Source organism: Fomitiporia mediterranea, assembly GCF_000271605.1.
Source record: "Fomitiporia mediterranea MF3/22 unplaced genomic scaffold FOMMEscaffold_1, whole genome shotgun sequence".
In the NCBI taxonomy this organism is placed as follows: Eukaryota; Fungi; Basidiomycota; class Agaricomycetes; order Hymenochaetales; family Hymenochaetaceae; genus Fomitiporia; species Fomitiporia mediterranea.
In genome coordinates, this window is record NW_006760386.1 from 1948131 (window position 1) to 1963451 (window position 15321).

The window sequence follows — 15321 nt, forward strand, 5'->3', positions numbered from 1 at the left end:
ACCTGGGCCAAAGACGGAGTTTAACGGGTGTCAACGGAGCTTTGTACCCTCTCTGACATAAACGGATGCCATCGAAGAAAATGCCCGACTATCACTGTAAAGCAAAGTACTGGTACTAATGAACCCTAACAGATAACAATCAACTCGCTAGGATAAAACCGTTATGAGCACGAAACAAAATCAGCGCACGAGCTTGTTGGGCCAACAATCAAACAGAGCATTGAAACAAGTTTGTAGGAGAATTCGTCCAGGTTAAAGAGGTTAGATGAGAAGGCTTCAAATGCCATAAGGCGTGCGAGTTGAGATGGGCCTCCAAATGTCGAAACAAAGATTTGTCTTATTCTAATTCAATGTGCGGAACCGAGTTGAGGGTCCATTTGACACCAAAAAGGAAGCGCTTCTGAATGAAGACGATTTGAGGGTAAAGCATACACAGTCAAGCCCAGTAACGGAGATTGCTTTTTAGAAATGGAGTATGATGGCGTTGAGAGAGGAAAGCATAACAGAACGGTGTAGAGCAACAACACTGGACAAAGAATTGTGGACTGAACAGACAACACAGATGACCGTAAAGAGAAAGGACGTACATGAATCTGGGCGAGTACACAAAATACGTCAAATGTGTTGACAAATACAACAGAACCAATAACCCAGAAGAAGTTATAAATCTAGTGTATGCAGCGAGATCTGGTCAAGTACGCTTAAGCACGTGGGGTCCCACCCCAACATCTTGAACGACGGCCTTCCACAATTGACGCCACGAAATCGGGTTACCCTTCAGTAACATCCACCATCAGCACGCGTCCCAAATCTGTCTATGCTATAGGAGACAGACGCACCTGATCACGCTGCATAATACAAAATGAACCTTCAATACCTTGGTATACAAACGGTTCAATCTCGATCCAGCCTTTGAACACTTCATGTCGCTTGTCATACCCGCCGACACGAAGTCGCAGACGTTCAGGCTCAGACGGGTCTGGTTGTGCTAGCTTGCTCTTCACACCGAGCTCTGTCACAGCCGTCATTACAAGTTCCATAAGTCCCTCAGGGCCTAAGCTACTGTAGAAACGTGTGAGGTGTGGCGTATAGCGACGACCACGTTGAGTTTGAGACTAGAATTCTAATGTTAGATGGTGCATACGGCAAGCACATTGAGCAAGTACTCACGAAGAGCAAAAGAGACTTCGTGAACTGTGACTGATACGTTGATGAGATGATTTCATCTTCGTCACCATTAATTTGCTCAGGAAGCCTGATGAAGGTGAGTTATTGCTGTTTATTGAGTTTGTTGAAGAGGCTTACGTGTAGTGGGGATCAATTACTCCCATATCACCAGTTGTATGAAGCGACTGGGTAAGTCGCTGAGCAAGAGCAGCTTGGCCCTCTGCTTCCACCTGGCTTGGCCTATTGAACTGTCTTAGTTTCTTCGACTTATAGAACACGAATAAAGTCACTGTACCGCAAGCACCACGGATGCACCATGATTTCAGGAATCGTCATGCGCTCGGCAGGATTGATATTCAGTATCCCTTGGATCAGTGCTTTAAATAATGATAAGTAGACATAGTTTGAGTACATAGGGATTGTGCATACAGAGCGAATCCGTCGTAAGGCGATTCCACGGCGGGTCATCGAGGATCTCTCCTCGTACGTAGCGACGAAACTCGTGGCTATGCCCTGACGGCTCGTCCCAAGGTGTATCTATAACAGTCTCGAGTAACAATACCAAAGAAATGAATGATAATAAGAGAGGTGAGAACGTACTGCCACAAAGAAGTGTAAAGAGTATGACGCCTGCTCCCCAAATGTCAATCGGTTCGGCATGATATGGGGCAGTCGAGTTAAGCTGCATATACACACCGTCAGTTACCGGTTACTTCTGCAATCGTTGCACTAACCTCTGGTGCAACGTATGGCAAACTACCACATCGCTCCGTCAGAAGCCTTTCTCTACCAGATTCCTTATGTCGGAAAACAGAGCATAGTCCAAAATCTGAAATCTTGAGTCTCCCGGCTGCGTCGAGAAGCAGGTTCTCAGGCTTCAGGTCTCGATGGCATACACCTTGCTCGTGAATATAGTGCTGTATTTTGGAATATGTATGAGATTAGCATGAAACAGTGTGAACAATGCTGTAGCATACAAGGCCGGATATGAGTTGGTTAAAGTAATATTGGGCGACTTCCTCATCGACGCCGAGGTCCGGAGCTAAACCACAAAGTCATCTGTCAGATGCAGGTTCATAATAGGCAAGGCAATACACTGACCAATTTTGTCAAATAAGTCCCCTCCACTAGCAAGCTCCAGCAGCATGTAGACAGCAGGAAAGTACTTGGCTTTCGGCTCGTCTTCAACAATGACCGCGTTGTAGAACTCTAGTACATGTACATGTTTCATCGCAGTATGAACACGCATCTCCTTGTCGAGTGATTTTCGGTCCTGTGGAGTTGTCTCCGAAGTGAGTGCGACGACCTTACATGCTGCAACACGATGTGCCTCTAGGTTGACCGCTTTATAGACGCTGCATAATTCGTCAGACGAGCTAGAAAAAAACCGACAACATTACGCACGTTGAGAACCCTCCGCCGCCAATGCGTTCAATAAGTTGAAAGCCTATGAGTGAACAAGTACATCAGACCGCATAATCTTCGACAATCCGGGAAGAAAGACAACCCACCAACGATTCGAGGATATTTCAGATTAGACAAAGCCATTGGTACAGCGACAAAGCAGCCGTGAAGTTACTAGAAGGACGTGCTGGTCGTTTGAGAAAGAGAGTGTGGATATGGTGACAGATCAAAGCATTGTCTAGAGCGGATTTGGCCTTCGTTGTTGGAAGAGTTAGCTACAGGTAACAGTGGTTCAAGAACGCCTTGACGCGTCCGTCACTACGTCACGTGTGGACGCGTTGAGACGCGTCTTGTAATTAAAGAGATCTTCTCGAAAATACCCCATTGGTTTAATCATATCCTCGGCAACTCCGTCGCTTAAATGGTTCATCTGGTCCACATAATTAGCTCCTCCAACACTCTGTAATCATGCACATCACAAGCAGGGCGGTACTCTAAGTTATGTGGTTTCAAAACGTTTATTAATGTAGATTAATTATTAAGGTATCAGATAGCGATGGAATACCCAAAACAAAGGAGAATCACGCCAAACGAGCCTTAGATGTTCAACACTGTCTTGACGTCCGAAAGACTCAGCGAAATAAGAAGCGAGGCAAGGTCCTTGACATGTGGAACAAGCTCCACAAGAAGTCCTCCAACGACCGCGGTTACAGCATTGATGAGGTCGCAGAGGCATCCACCAAGTTTGACGCTGGCGACGACATTGAGCAGGATTTTCGCGTCGGCGACCACAGAGAGGACGGAACTAAGGGTGAGGAAGACACCCTATGAATTATCACAAGAAACTCAGATACAACACTCAAACCTGAGTCTTGTGTAGTCACTCACGCATAGAACGTTGGCAAGGAGCTGAGCAATTTCGGAAACGGTCACAGTGGCGGAACCATCGATAGACGCCATGATAGTCTCCTTCGGCTTGCCCTTCAGTGCTTTTACGTCAACAACTGCATCTGCCATGACAGAAACAACGCCCTTTAGGACCGGCGTGATCTTATCCGCTGTTGCATTCTGCGCAGTAAAGTGGTCTTTAAGAACGCACAAATTTGTTGGCAAGCAAAAACCATTAGAGAACAAAGCACGTACGAAGTTCGCAAAGCGAGTCGCCAAGTTTGACCTGAAGACTGGCAAGGATCGAAGCAACGCCAGTCACTGTACGCGCATGGACTGCAGCGCCAGCCTTAGCACCAGCGGCTACATCGACAGTGCGTGCATGGATGCCTGCCTTTGCTGCTGCTGCAGTGTCTACATCGACAAGCGGTGCTGCTGAAACGAATGGAAGGATAGCAGCGCTTGCGAGTGCGAAAAGGCCAAGGGAACGCATGTTGGCTGGTTAACAAAAGGAGTGGGAGGGGTGAGTTGGTCGGGTTAGAAAGGAGCGGAAGTAAAGGAGTATAGTCAAGTTAAGAAGTGGGGAGGTTGGTATTTATACGTCGGACATGCTTGCTTCTCGTTTGTTCGGAAAGCATGCGACTAAGCGGAGAGCTCCTGCTGGCTCGCTCTGCAGTAATAGGAAGAATCATCGTTCCTTTGACCGACGGAATTCGTCCACGAAGTAAATTGCCGAAGGAATGACTTTTTCCCTCGGCGACAACGGAGGAAGACGGCGAAGATGCAGGAAATACCTCAGGTCTATCAATTAATTTATGAAATTCACGAGGTTTTTCTCCTTAATTCAGAGGACGGGCAGCAATCCCGTTCGTCAAGATAACAAGCACAAATCTCAGAGGATGAATGTATAGCAACCATAGAGCTCAGCTGCGTTGTTGACTGATCCGGAACGAACAGTAGACACGCTCAGTCTCGCCTAAGTTGGTGCGAGGAATATTTATCCGATGCGGCAAGCTTTGGGGGATTCTCGACGGCGTCCTCCATGCCGTTGCCGTCTCGTCCAAACGAACATGAACGTAAACAGTTTTGCTTCCCAGATCAGATATCATGCAAGAAAGCCAAGTGTTCCCGAAGCGTCATGCGTTTGTCAGGTCAGGTATCTTTGCGTTTGTTTGCTTTATCCCATTATGATTCTCTTGGTATCCGAGGGCGGTCGATTGGTATTATTTTTGGACTCCCGTCCAGTTGATCACTAATTTCTGCGTGCGGCTGTTTCAAGTTGATGTCAGCTCTCTAGTTCTGCGTAGTTTGTGGTTTGCAATGATGAGAAGGTTTTGCTAGTTTAAGGCTGAAACTGAACGCTTGGCAATTTCGAGATTGATCCGCTCTCGCATTCCCCGCATTCCTCACTCCTATCATAACTCTCGGCGAGACCTGTAAACAAAGGGCACATCGTTGCCTCATCGCAACCTTTGGGCGCCAAAGATAAAGCAATTGACAGGCTCCGGTGTCCTATGGCTTGGAACTCAACGCACGGCAAGGACGATATTGCGATGGATATTTAGGGTCCTCCCCACCCGGATACAGACGGACAGGAATATGCACCGACGGAGGAGTCACTTCTGAGCTGGCGGTGTAACCGTGGGTCCGTGTAATGATAAAGGAAAGCACCAAAAGAGGCAGGCGAGCGCTTCGGGACAGCTATTACAAGACGCGTCAAAGTTGGACGCAGAGCGTCTAAACGCTTCTTGTTCTTCTACCTCGTCCTCCAGCGAACCTTCATGGCTGAAGACAAGGAGGCTTACCTGCGGAACGTCCTCTCGCAAATCACGGACAAGAGCAAACCTGCTCTCCAGCGTTCACTCACTCAAATTGAGCATCCAGGATTTAGAGACGCATGCAAGCAGCGGCAGGTTCCAAGCGTAAGTTCATACATGCCCGTTGACGTAGTTGTGTGCTCATTTTGTCTTATTCCTTATTACCAACGTCTTCAGGTACCAGAACCTGCGTGGCACAAACCCAGAGACGAACAATTCTTCACGACCGATAGTTTCGGGAACAGGAGACCAAATACTGAGTTTCTGAAGAATCACTTCCTGCGTGAAGGTCGCGTCACAGAGGAGCAGGCACTTTATCTTCTTCAAGAAGGAAAGACTCTTCTAGAAAAAGAGCAAAATTTACTGTCTGTGCAGGGACCAATCACCGGTACGTTTCATCATCGCCTCTCAGTCGCGCAATAGTTTGGGGCGACGCGGCACAATAATGGGTATGATCAAAGAGTGTGTGCCTTGCTCGGAACCTCCTTGGCGGCGGTGCTGATATCAGATATCCGTTCAGCTTGATACCTTCGCCACTCTCAAAGTGGTTCCTAGTTCTGTGATGCACGCATCAGTAGTGCTCGCCTCATGGCAATGCATGGATCCATACGTCGACTTAGTCATAATTATCTCAATAACTGCGTATCTCTTACTGACTTAGTGTTGTAGTATGTGGCGACATCCATGGGCAGTTTGTACGTTGCCAACATGGCTTTCTTCACGAGGGCGCATATCTGATGACTGTCATGGAACTTTTGCTACATAGTACGACCTTATGAAAATATTTGAAATTGGCGGAGATGTCGCACACAACACCTACCTATTCCTTGGAGACTACGTGGACCGAGGGTGTTTTGGAATCGAGGTGAGATTCTCTCTTGTTCTCGTTCTACAAAGGAGCAGCGCTCTCAAGGGTGATTGAAGTTTCATGCTCAATATACTAAACTATCCACTAGTGCCTCCTTTACCTGTATAGCCTGAAGATATGCTATCCAAATCAACTATTTCTCATCCGAGGAAATCACGAATGCCGACATCTCACTGAATATTTCACTTTCCATCGAGAATGTATGCCTTTCCATAATCTCACTTAACGTTTCATTATTCCCAAATACCTTGATCCAATTTTAATGCACTTCCTCATTTAGGCACCCGAAAATATTCTATGAACATCTACATGGCATGCATAGACTCTTTTACAGCACTGCCACTTGCTGCAGTTCTTGACCGTCGTTTCCTCTGCGTGCATGGAGGCATCTCACCGGAACTCAACTCTCTGGCTGACATTAACCGAGTATGCTATCTTTCACTTATACAGTATATGAAATAATGCATTTATCAACTTGTACTTGTCAGGTGAACCGTTTCATTGAACCTCCATCTCACGGTCTATTGTGCGACCTTCTCTGGGCTGACCCTGCACCGAACTTTGGGAATGAGTCAGATGGTGCAGTGAATGGTGTTGTGCCCGAGTCTTTCTTACCCAATCCCGCGAGAGGCTGCTCATACTTCTACACGTAAGAGCGCATTTTTTTAAACTTGTTTGTTATGACTTTTATAACTCGATAATGCATCAAGGTATGAAGCAGTATGCAATTTCCTTGAACGAAACGCTCTTCTTGGAATAATTCGTGGGCACGAAGTTCAACAACAAGGGTATGCACGTCGTGCCGCATTTGCTGTCACGCCGATTTTTCCTGACTGTTCCTCTTGTTAGATACCAGATGTATCGCAAAACCCGGGCAAAGAAGTTCCCATCGGTGATCACGATTTTCTCCGCCCCGAACTACTGCGACTTCTATCACAACCGTGCAGCAGTCCTAAAATACGTCGATAAGAATATTACCATTCGACAGTTCAATGCCACAGGCCATCCGTACTGGTTACCGAATTTCATGGATGCCTTCACCTGGAGTTTGCCCTTCGTTGGTGATAAGAGTACGTCGAAGTTTATTCAAACGCCATACTTGCAGTTTAACCCTTGAGTTGTGCCATTGTCAGTTGTGCAGATGCTTTTGGGAGTACTCTCCGTTTGCTCAGCAGAAGAACTCGAAGAGCCATCAGAGGATGAGGATAAGGCTGTGGCTTTGGCGGAAGCGGCAGAGAACGAAGCAGCCATTCAGCAGCGTCGAGCAGCAATTCGGAACAAGATCCTTGCTGTCGGCAGGATGCGGAGGATCTTCCAGTTACTGCGGTGCGTTCGCTTTGCTTCATTCCTTCGTATCCGAGTTCTGACTGGTTTTCTTGTTCATTTATGAACGCACAGTGAAGAGGCGGAGACTGCTTCTGAGGTGAACTCGGCGGTGGAAGTGTCAGGTCCAGCTGCCCACGGTGCCGATGACGAACTTGGTGTGCGCGGGAACCAAATCCGACGCGCTATTCGTAGCTTCGATGATGCGTGCGTATCCCTTTTTCCGTTCCCCAAGTTCCATCCTGCGGGCTTCTCTGATGCCGAAAATTTTTACCTTTGATTAGCCGACGGTCAGACATGACCAACGAGCGTATGCCCGAGTTCCATGTACATGACGACAACGCCTTTCCTAATCTGCAAGCTCCCTCGACACGTCCGCGCTCGCACTCCGGTAGTATGGACGATGCGGACCTTGAGGCTAGGATCCGCAAGACACTCTTGGACAACGATGAAGGTGAAGGTGATGAAGCAGAGCGCGAGCTTCGTGAGCTTGCGGACAAATTGGCGCGTATTCGCGGCTCGACACATCGCCCTGATGCGCTGAAGAGACATGGGACGGTATGATAGTGTAATTTTGAAATGTCTTTTTTTTCTTTTCTTGACGCGTGTTTAGGGCAACTAGTACTATAGGGATTTTACGTAGGAATGGAATGTATGGAATGTGCTGGTTGTTGTGAGTTTACGGGTGCACATAAGTGTGATGTTGTGATGATGAGTTCTGTTGTTCCTCATGTAACACTATTTATTCTGACAATTAGCCATGTTGTAATCACGAGCAATGCTAATAGTAATATACCCTGTATTAGATCAACGTCCAGACTGCTCATGCCGCTGTCAGGGAGGAAATTATACCGTATTATCTTTCTTTCAAAATGCCCAGTTCATTGGATACAATACAGTCCGATTCGGACTAGTCGTGTGCTGCTTTTTATGCATGTCGCAACCGACATAACAATATCTATGAAAACAAGACATGGCTGCAGTGCGAATATAAATGCTGCTAATATCAATGGACCTTCTATGAGAATACCTACTGAATTTATGATTGAAAACGATGAAGGTACAAGTGATGCATCTTGAGCGGCTATCAGTACCTTTCAAGAAGTTGACGGATGCGCTGCCACACACGTCGCCACGCAGGCTCAAATCAAGCCTTCGACTTTGTACACTCACACACACGTCTCCAAGAAAACTCCCGAAAAGTATACTCTTTCCTCCTCACGTCTTTACCGCCATGTCGGGGTATATCCCATCACTCGAGTCAGTCGCCAAAGTAACTCCACAACTACCGTTCTTTGTGCTCTTTAACTCTCGGCTAACTTATTGTATTGTCATGACCACTCATTCGTCCGCTCGCCTATGTACAGGGCACTTTCGCGTCCGTGGCCGGGTTCTCAACTCTCAGTCAGTCCTTCTTCTCTTTCCCTTCTTTTCGCTCCCTTCCTCCTCGTTCGTTCGTGTCGCTTAACAACTGCGCTTGCTTGATGTTACAACAAGGTCTCGGCCTGCTTTACTACGGCCAAAACTACCTCATTTATCCGTCTTCTTTCCCGCCTGGTTCGCGGACAGGTGAGTGGCAGAACGCTATCATTACGCGTCATATTACTCATATACACCGCAATTCACACTTTTCTACGTGACTTACGATGCGTGCATTTGGTTTAATAATTTGAAGAGGTATCCGTCCCCTCAGCGTTTGGCCTCCCATACGAAGAACTCGCGCTCGAGACGCCCGATCGCGTAAAAGTACGCGCTTATGTACTCGTTCAGCGGAAAGACCTTGCGCAAGGTGAATCCGTTGTACTACAAGGGAAGGGGTCGAGTGGCATGTCGGACGACGAGGTATGTCGCAATTAACTTGCCACGGATAGGTCGATGTGTAATTCTAACCCGACGAGAAACGCTATGTATGACAGTACGCTGCGACGCGCCCGACAATAGTGATGTTCCACGGGAATGGAGGGAACTTTGGCCATCGTATCCCACTTGCGAAGATGTTCTATGTTGAACTAAGGTGTAATGTGTTCATGTTATCATACCGCGGGTATGTGCTCCTCTCTGTTCGCTTCAAAGCAGGTAATGAATGGCTCCCTTTAATGTAGGTATGGTCTTTCCGAAGGGTCTCCATCCGAGAAAGGTTCGTTTTCACATCAAGTGTAACGCCAGAAGCGGTTTTTCTAAAGGCACGCAGGAATTCGAATGGACGCGCAGACGTCACTAGATTATTTAACGACCCATCCTGTACTGTCGAAAACGAAGATTGTTCGTCTGATGTTCTGCTGCTATTTATAGTTCGCTCTTAACGTATAAATCTCGTCATTTATTCAGGTTTTATACGGCCAATCCATCGGTGGCGCAGTCGCAATCGACCTCGCAAGCCGAAATCCTTCAAAGGTCCGCCCACATCCTTCACTCTCGCTGCTTCTCTCTAACTCTAGTAATATACAGATCCATGCTCTCATCCTCGAAAACACCTTCCTCTCCCTTCCACGCCTGATCCCAACCGCAATGCCCCTCCTCTCCCGCGTCGCCTTTCTCTGCCACCAAAAATGGGACACAGCATCCAAAGTCCCTCTCATCCCTTCTCAAACACCCATTCTCTTGCTAAGTGGAGCAAAAGACGAAGTCGTCCCACGCGCACATATGGTTGAACTGGAAAGACTGGTACGAGGTGACCCGGAAAAACGTGGACATGGATTCGGGCTGAAAAGACCAGGTCAGATCGTTGAGTTTCCCGAAGGGGCACATAGTACGTCTTCTCCTTGTATCTCTTCAGTCTTATTGACTTAGTACTGATGTTTTGATATAGATGATACTTGCATCCAGCGTGGATATTGGAATGCTGTAGCAACTTTCATCGATCGCTACTGCTAAGCCGTATGTGTTTTAGGAATGTCTGCTGCAATGTGTTTTGTTTGCGAAGAGAAATTTCGCGGACTTTGGTTCCTGTTGTATCATATACTCCGCCTAAATAGAACTTATACCTGGATACTGTGTGATTTGTTAGCTCTATACAGAGGCTATGTTCTTGGTACATAGTTTATTGGTTTCGCAGAATAGTATGGGTAGCGAGAGCTTGTGCCAACATACTTCATGTACAAAAGCGTACCTAAAGGCAAATCGCTCAAGTGTGGATATAACCAGAGGATATATACATAATCGTGTCTATTCAACTCTGTATGTCCATTTTCATACAAGTAGCATTTACTACAAGAAACATTGTCATCATGTGTCGTAACCCGCTTTTCGCGTGATGAAAGAGAAATAATAAATGACAAAGAGGTAGGAGAAAAGACCAAGAAACCATCGGATAGATAGACGCTTCGATTACGGAATCAAACGATCTAGTCAAGAAATTTCGCAAATAAAACGGCAAGAAAAATAACTTGGAGATGCACTTGTGAAATATATCATGTTGCGATCCATAATGTTACACATCTTTAAATTGCCGGAGATGGTGGCGACGGCGGGGTTGTCGGATAACGAATCGGATTGCCCGACGAAAAGTAACCCATCATCGACATACGGTTCAAACGTTCCGGAACAGCCAAATATACAGACAAATCGTCATCACTATCATCACCAAAATCTTCAGAACTGTCGTTTCGGCTCATCCTACTGGGTCCAGCAACGGGTGGGGGTGTCGGGGATCGTTGAGACGAGGCCTTAATTTTCGTTCTGCAGACAGGGCACGTCTGAGCCGTATGCAGCCATTGCTAGAGGCAAAATCATGATTAATATGAATAGATAAGAGTGTAAAACCAAGGTACCTCAAGACATCCTTGGTGACACCAGTGGTTGCACGGCTCCGCCTTTAGGAGTTCATCGGCGTCTTCATACTGTGAAAAACAGCTTCGTTAGAGATGACAGGGCTAGCATGAAACAGACAAAGACATACATCATCAAGACATATAGGGCAACGGAGATCACATCCAGGGCTCTGCCACTCTTTGTATAGGCCAGTCGGCAACGCACGGAGTACATCTGCTGGTGTAGAACGCGGTTTGACATCTCCTAGTGTCGCGGCTAGCGCAAGTAGGCTCTCATACGAGGTATCAAAGTCTTCGTCACGCTATTGAATAAAAGTGCCGTTGGACAATGTCGAAGTAAGTCAAAAAGACAAATGCTCACCACAAAGTCACCCATATTCCTTAATCCTGGCGCTCTGCGTCCAAACCGGAAGAACGAGCGGGAGGCAGTCTCCTCGTCCGATCGTCCAAACCGTGCACGACGAAAACGTGACCGGGATGACGATGAAACCATTGAGGAGAGCCAATCAGGAGCAGCAGTCTCAGCCTGAGTACTTGGGTCTGCAGCAGCAGTTCCAGAACCTCGAGAGCGATTCGGAGGTGCATTGTCAGCGTTCTCTGGGGGCGGCGCAAAAAGGGCTGATGTGCTTCGTCTCCATGGACGCGGCGGATGTGCTAACGGGCGTATTCCTGCGTCATTGTCTACAATCTCACCCCACCGAGCATGTGTTTCGGGCCGCGAGAGGCGATTACGATCACGGTCACGTCCACGATCGAACGTGCTGGTCTGCTGACGACGTGCAGTGGACAGAGTATCAGGTAAAAATCTATCCAGAGTATGCCGAATATCCTCAGATTGTGTTGACGAAGATGGTGGCGCGGCCGGTAATGTGGAAGGGCGCTGAAGGCCCTGTTGCGAAGTGCGGTTAGCATCTTGACGAGCCTGAACAGACCGAAGCGTCATGGCATGGTGCATTGCAATGTCGTTATGTGGGACAGGTCGCGCAGATGTATTCGGAGATGGAACCTCTGGTTGCTGGTTTATACGACTATTCAATCTACGCCCAGCAGATTGGCGAGGCGCCATGACCTCCTCAGATGTGGAGAGTCTTCTGTAGTCGAAACTCGAATAATCCTCCAAGGTGGGTGGTGACCGCTGGAAGCGTAAGGGTGGCAAAGATGGAGGACGGGAACCACTCCGAGATAACGTACTCCGCTCCTGAGAACCAACAGTAGCCGTATCCAAAGCGTGTCGTAACGCAATCGCAGAAACGGTCGAACGTTCTTGAAAGAGTGGGCTGGTACGTATACTAGAGTCAATACTATCAAAAACGGCATCCAGAGAAGCACCATTCCTCGGATTCTCTGGAGAATTGTCTCTATTCAAATTCTCCATCGTCGAACTGTTTTCGCCAGCGTCCGATACTGGAGGTCTGTGACTCAAATAACGCATCCGCCGAATATCTTCATTAGTATCGCGAATCCGCTCGTGGCCGAACTCTAGCGATGGTGACCTGCTCAGAAAATCAGACGAAACGCCCACCGGCACTCTCTGATCAAGGTCGGGCCAAGATTGGGATGGTGAATGGGGATGCTGGCCCTCTACGTCGGTCAGAAGTCGGGCACGCCTCTGCCTGAGTGCTACGGAAGATGGGTTACCCGGTAATTGCCTCGCTGGTTCATTCGAGATACCTGATGCAAAGAACGCCGCGGCTTCAGTCGATGTTGTTGGCTCGTTGCTTGTCGACATGACTATATCACTTGAACTCGCTTCTCGTCTGAGATGTTCAGTCATAGGAACAGTTTCCGCAGGTGACATTGCAGACGTTAAGAACTCATCCCATGGATACGCCCAGTGAAGCAAATCAGACTCTTCTCGAGGCGAGAACAGATGATCTTCCCATCCATCCATGAAAGATGAATGCCGACGGATTGGCAGACGATTCTGTTCCCGCATCTCCCCAAGTCTCGTCCGTTCCATTTCACGATTCCTGCTTTCCTCTCGTGTCTGTCGTGATCTAGATAATAGGTCTGATAACAACCTTCGCTGGCGCATTTCGAGCGTTGTATCCCGCAGTTGTGCAGTCTGCGAATTGAAGCGAGAAGAAGTAAAGTTTACAGTATTCTCCGTCGCTGCGGTCCCCTCATTCATCCTGGAAGGCGGTAACGTGCCGTGTCGATTAGCATCCCTAATTGAGGACGATGAGGATTGCACGGCGAATGAACTGGTAGGAGGCATTGTATTAAGACGGAATCGCGATGAAATAGTATCCATTGGCTCATGAAGACGATCGGTAGAGCGATCCGCAGAATGCAATGCGTTGGGTTCTGCGAAACGTTCGCTGTGCGTCACTATCAATTGAAAACATTAGCTCGAGCATGGACATGTGATAGCCTGAAGAGGTTTCTTACCTCTTGACCGTAGACCCGAACTAGACATGGAGGGAGAAATAGCAGATGCACTACTGTATGATGATCCCGTATTTCCATTTCGCGCCCTTTCTTCTTCGAGCAGACTGCCCAACAAACCCGCACTACCATGAGGACCGAGAAGAGCTGAGCGAAGGGCTGGTAAATTCGGCCGGGGTGGCTGACGAACGGGCGATGACCTCTGTGCATTTTCCGAGTGAGGCTGAGCCAAGGGATTATGCCCTTCACGTGCGCGGCGAATAATGTTGCTTAAACGCTGTAAATCATTCTGCGTGTCTGATTGAACCGTCCTTCCAACCCTTCCATGTTCATCCTCGGTGTTTCGAGCCGGACTGGCGGACAAAGGGAACTGAGAAGAAGGCGATTGAGGTAAGGGGCGCATGCGCGATGCTTCGGAGCGGTATCCTGATTCCAGGCCAGACATGGGTTCCAAATCCAAAGGTGCCCAAGGCCAATCCCGATTCTGGCGTGTATTCAACCCAGACCGATTCATTACACCTTCAGCTCTATTCCTTACGCGGTCTTGTGACGTGTTTAGATATGGGATCGAACGACCAGGAGAACCCAAGCCGTCAGGTCCAGAGGCAGTATTGAATGAATGACGAGCTGAGAAATGTGGAGGTGATTGAGGGTTGTACATATTGGACTGAGCCCGTGAAACCGGGTGAATTCCGTTAATTCCGTCCGACATCCCAGCAGCAAGAGTCGGATCCAAGTAAGAATTGTCAAAACGCGACGTGCGAGCATCGTCTTCGGCCTCACTTGTTGAAATGAAGCTCGTGAGGTCATCAATTGTGCGAGTCGTGAGGCTGTTAATCGCGCGCACTCTATCGTCCAACGCACGGGAAGAGAAGTCGCGTCTGCTCGTGTCCTCTGCAACACCGTCCCGATTATTCAAGGAAGAGGTATTTCGGGCACCGGATGGTATCGCCTCCGAATTAAACAATACAAAACGTGGAGAATTTTGCTGGTCAGAGTCCATATAAAGCTCTCTGTCGATGACCAAATCATCCTCCGCATCTGCTAGCTCATCGTCTTCCGAGCTATATCTGCGGAGTACATCACTAAATAGGTCTGGGGAGGGCGACCTATCACCTGATGCTTGGAAAACTATTGGACTTCTGCGAGACAAAGAAGAGCGGTGCCGCATGGCAAAGCCTGAGGTTGTAGCGTCTGCGGTAGAAGACTGGTGTAGACTGCGATGAAAAGGACTGCGAATTGCAGGGTTCGAGATTGTATTACTATCACCATGTAAAGGGAAGGGCATTCTTCGGCGTGCCTCAAACTCAAAGGATGGTAGGCGCGGGCGCAAAGGACTGTGGGATGTTCCACTTAGACCATCCGCAGCATCGGTCCGTAATGGCGCTAACATCCTATCAAACGTACGCGCACGCTCCATCGCCGAACGCAAGCGCGCTGTCGCCGAGTTAAGTAAAGCATCCGATCGCGCTGTGTCCAGGAAGGCGTTTGAGCTACTGTTCTGACGACCTGTACGGGAATCATTTAGCATTAATGAATCATCGTCGGCATCATCACGCATTGCCACGTCGAGAACTTCAACTGGTGGGGGAGCAGGACTTGAAGATCGCGGGGATAACATTCCAGCAAACCCCGGTGGATGCTGGGGTGGCCTGCCATTCGAAGCGCTCGTGCGCAAAGCCACGAACTCAGACAT

General features: G+C 48.2%; 5 protein-coding genes across 5 annotated transcripts; 2 read left to right on the plus strand and 3 right to left on the minus strand.

The window, feature by feature from the left end:
- Positions 1-464: 464 nt before the first annotated feature.
- FOMMEDRAFT_16344 (CAMK/CAMKL/CHK1 protein kinase) lies at positions 465-2808 on the minus strand. Its single transcript, XM_007261628.1, has 12 exons — positions 2679-2808; positions 2572-2614; positions 2269-2522; positions 2145-2209; positions 1902-2084; positions 1768-1849; positions 1597-1704; positions 1463-1544; positions 1306-1407; positions 1171-1255; positions 840-1115; positions 465-775 (listed from the first exon to the last, which is right to left on the minus strand). The coding sequence occupies exons 1-12, from the start codon at positions 2713-2715 to the stop codon at positions 692-694; spliced, it is 1401 nt and encodes a 466-aa protein (XP_007261690.1). The 5' UTR covers positions 2716-2808; the 3' UTR covers positions 465-691.
- A 360-nt stretch (positions 2809-3168) lies between these two features.
- Positions 3169-3952, minus strand: FOMMEDRAFT_25027 (uncharacterized protein; the record flags this gene model as incomplete). The annotated part of the gene is made up of 3 exons (XM_007261629.1): positions 3169-3396; positions 3460-3656; positions 3715-3952. The coding sequence occupies 3 exons, from the start codon at positions 3950-3952 to the stop codon at positions 3169-3171; spliced, it is 663 nt and encodes a 220-aa protein (XP_007261691.1).
- A 1288-nt stretch (positions 3953-5240) lies between these two features.
- Positions 5241-8031, plus strand: FOMMEDRAFT_130843 (Metallo-dependent phosphatase; the record flags this gene model as incomplete). The annotated part of the gene is made up of 12 exons (XM_007261630.1): positions 5241-5381; positions 5454-5664; positions 5946-5971; positions 6043-6141; positions 6233-6344; positions 6425-6570; positions 6633-6793; positions 6855-6932; positions 6994-7214; positions 7278-7470; positions 7543-7674; positions 7752-8031. The coding sequence occupies 12 exons, from the start codon at positions 5241-5243 to the stop codon at positions 8029-8031; spliced, it is 1800 nt and encodes a 599-aa protein (XP_007261692.1).
- A 666-nt stretch (positions 8032-8697) lies between these two features.
- FOMMEDRAFT_101142 (alpha/beta-hydrolase) lies at positions 8698-10451 on the plus strand. Its single transcript, XM_007261631.1, has 10 exons — positions 8698-8740; positions 8835-8871; positions 8965-9036; positions 9143-9309; positions 9384-9511; positions 9570-9604; positions 9659-9729; positions 9796-9861; positions 9916-10216; positions 10277-10451. The coding sequence occupies exons 1-10, from the start codon at positions 8702-8704 to the stop codon at positions 10339-10341; spliced, it is 981 nt and encodes a 326-aa protein (XP_007261693.1). The 5' UTR covers positions 8698-8701; the 3' UTR covers positions 10342-10451.
- Positions 10452-11201: 750 nt separating this feature from the next.
- FOMMEDRAFT_74681 (uncharacterized protein) lies at positions 11202-11539 on the minus strand (the record flags this gene model as incomplete). Its single annotated transcript, XM_007261632.1, has 2 exons — positions 11202-11306; positions 11366-11539. Coding segments are annotated over 2 exons (279 nt in total), but the record flags the coding sequence as incomplete, so codon positions are not given.
- Positions 11540-15321: the final 3782 nt, after the last annotated feature.

Coding starts and splice junctions, on each gene's coding strand:
- FOMMEDRAFT_16344 (XM_007261628.1), bottom strand. CDS start 2,715: ATGGCTTTGTCTAATCTGAAATATCCTCGAATCGTTG. Junction 2,523..2,571: donor GGCGGCGGAGGGTTCTCAAC/GTGCGTAATGTT, acceptor CGAATTATGCAG/CGTCTATAAAGCGGTCAACC. Junction 1,116..1,170: donor CGAAGTCTCTTTTGCTCTTC/GTGAGTACTTGC, acceptor TTAGAATTCTAG/TCTCAAACTCAACGTGGTCG.
- FOMMEDRAFT_101142 (XM_007261631.1), top strand. CDS start 8,702: ATGTCGGGGTATATCCCATCACTCGAGTCAGTCGCCAAA. Junction 8,741..8,834: donor CACTCGAGTCAGTCGCCAAA/GTAACTCCACAA, acceptor GCCTATGTACAG/GGCACTTTCGCGTCCGTGGC. Junction 9,862..9,915: donor CAAGCCGAAATCCTTCAAAG/GTCCGCCCACAT, acceptor AGTAATATACAG/ATCCATGCTCTCATCCTCGA.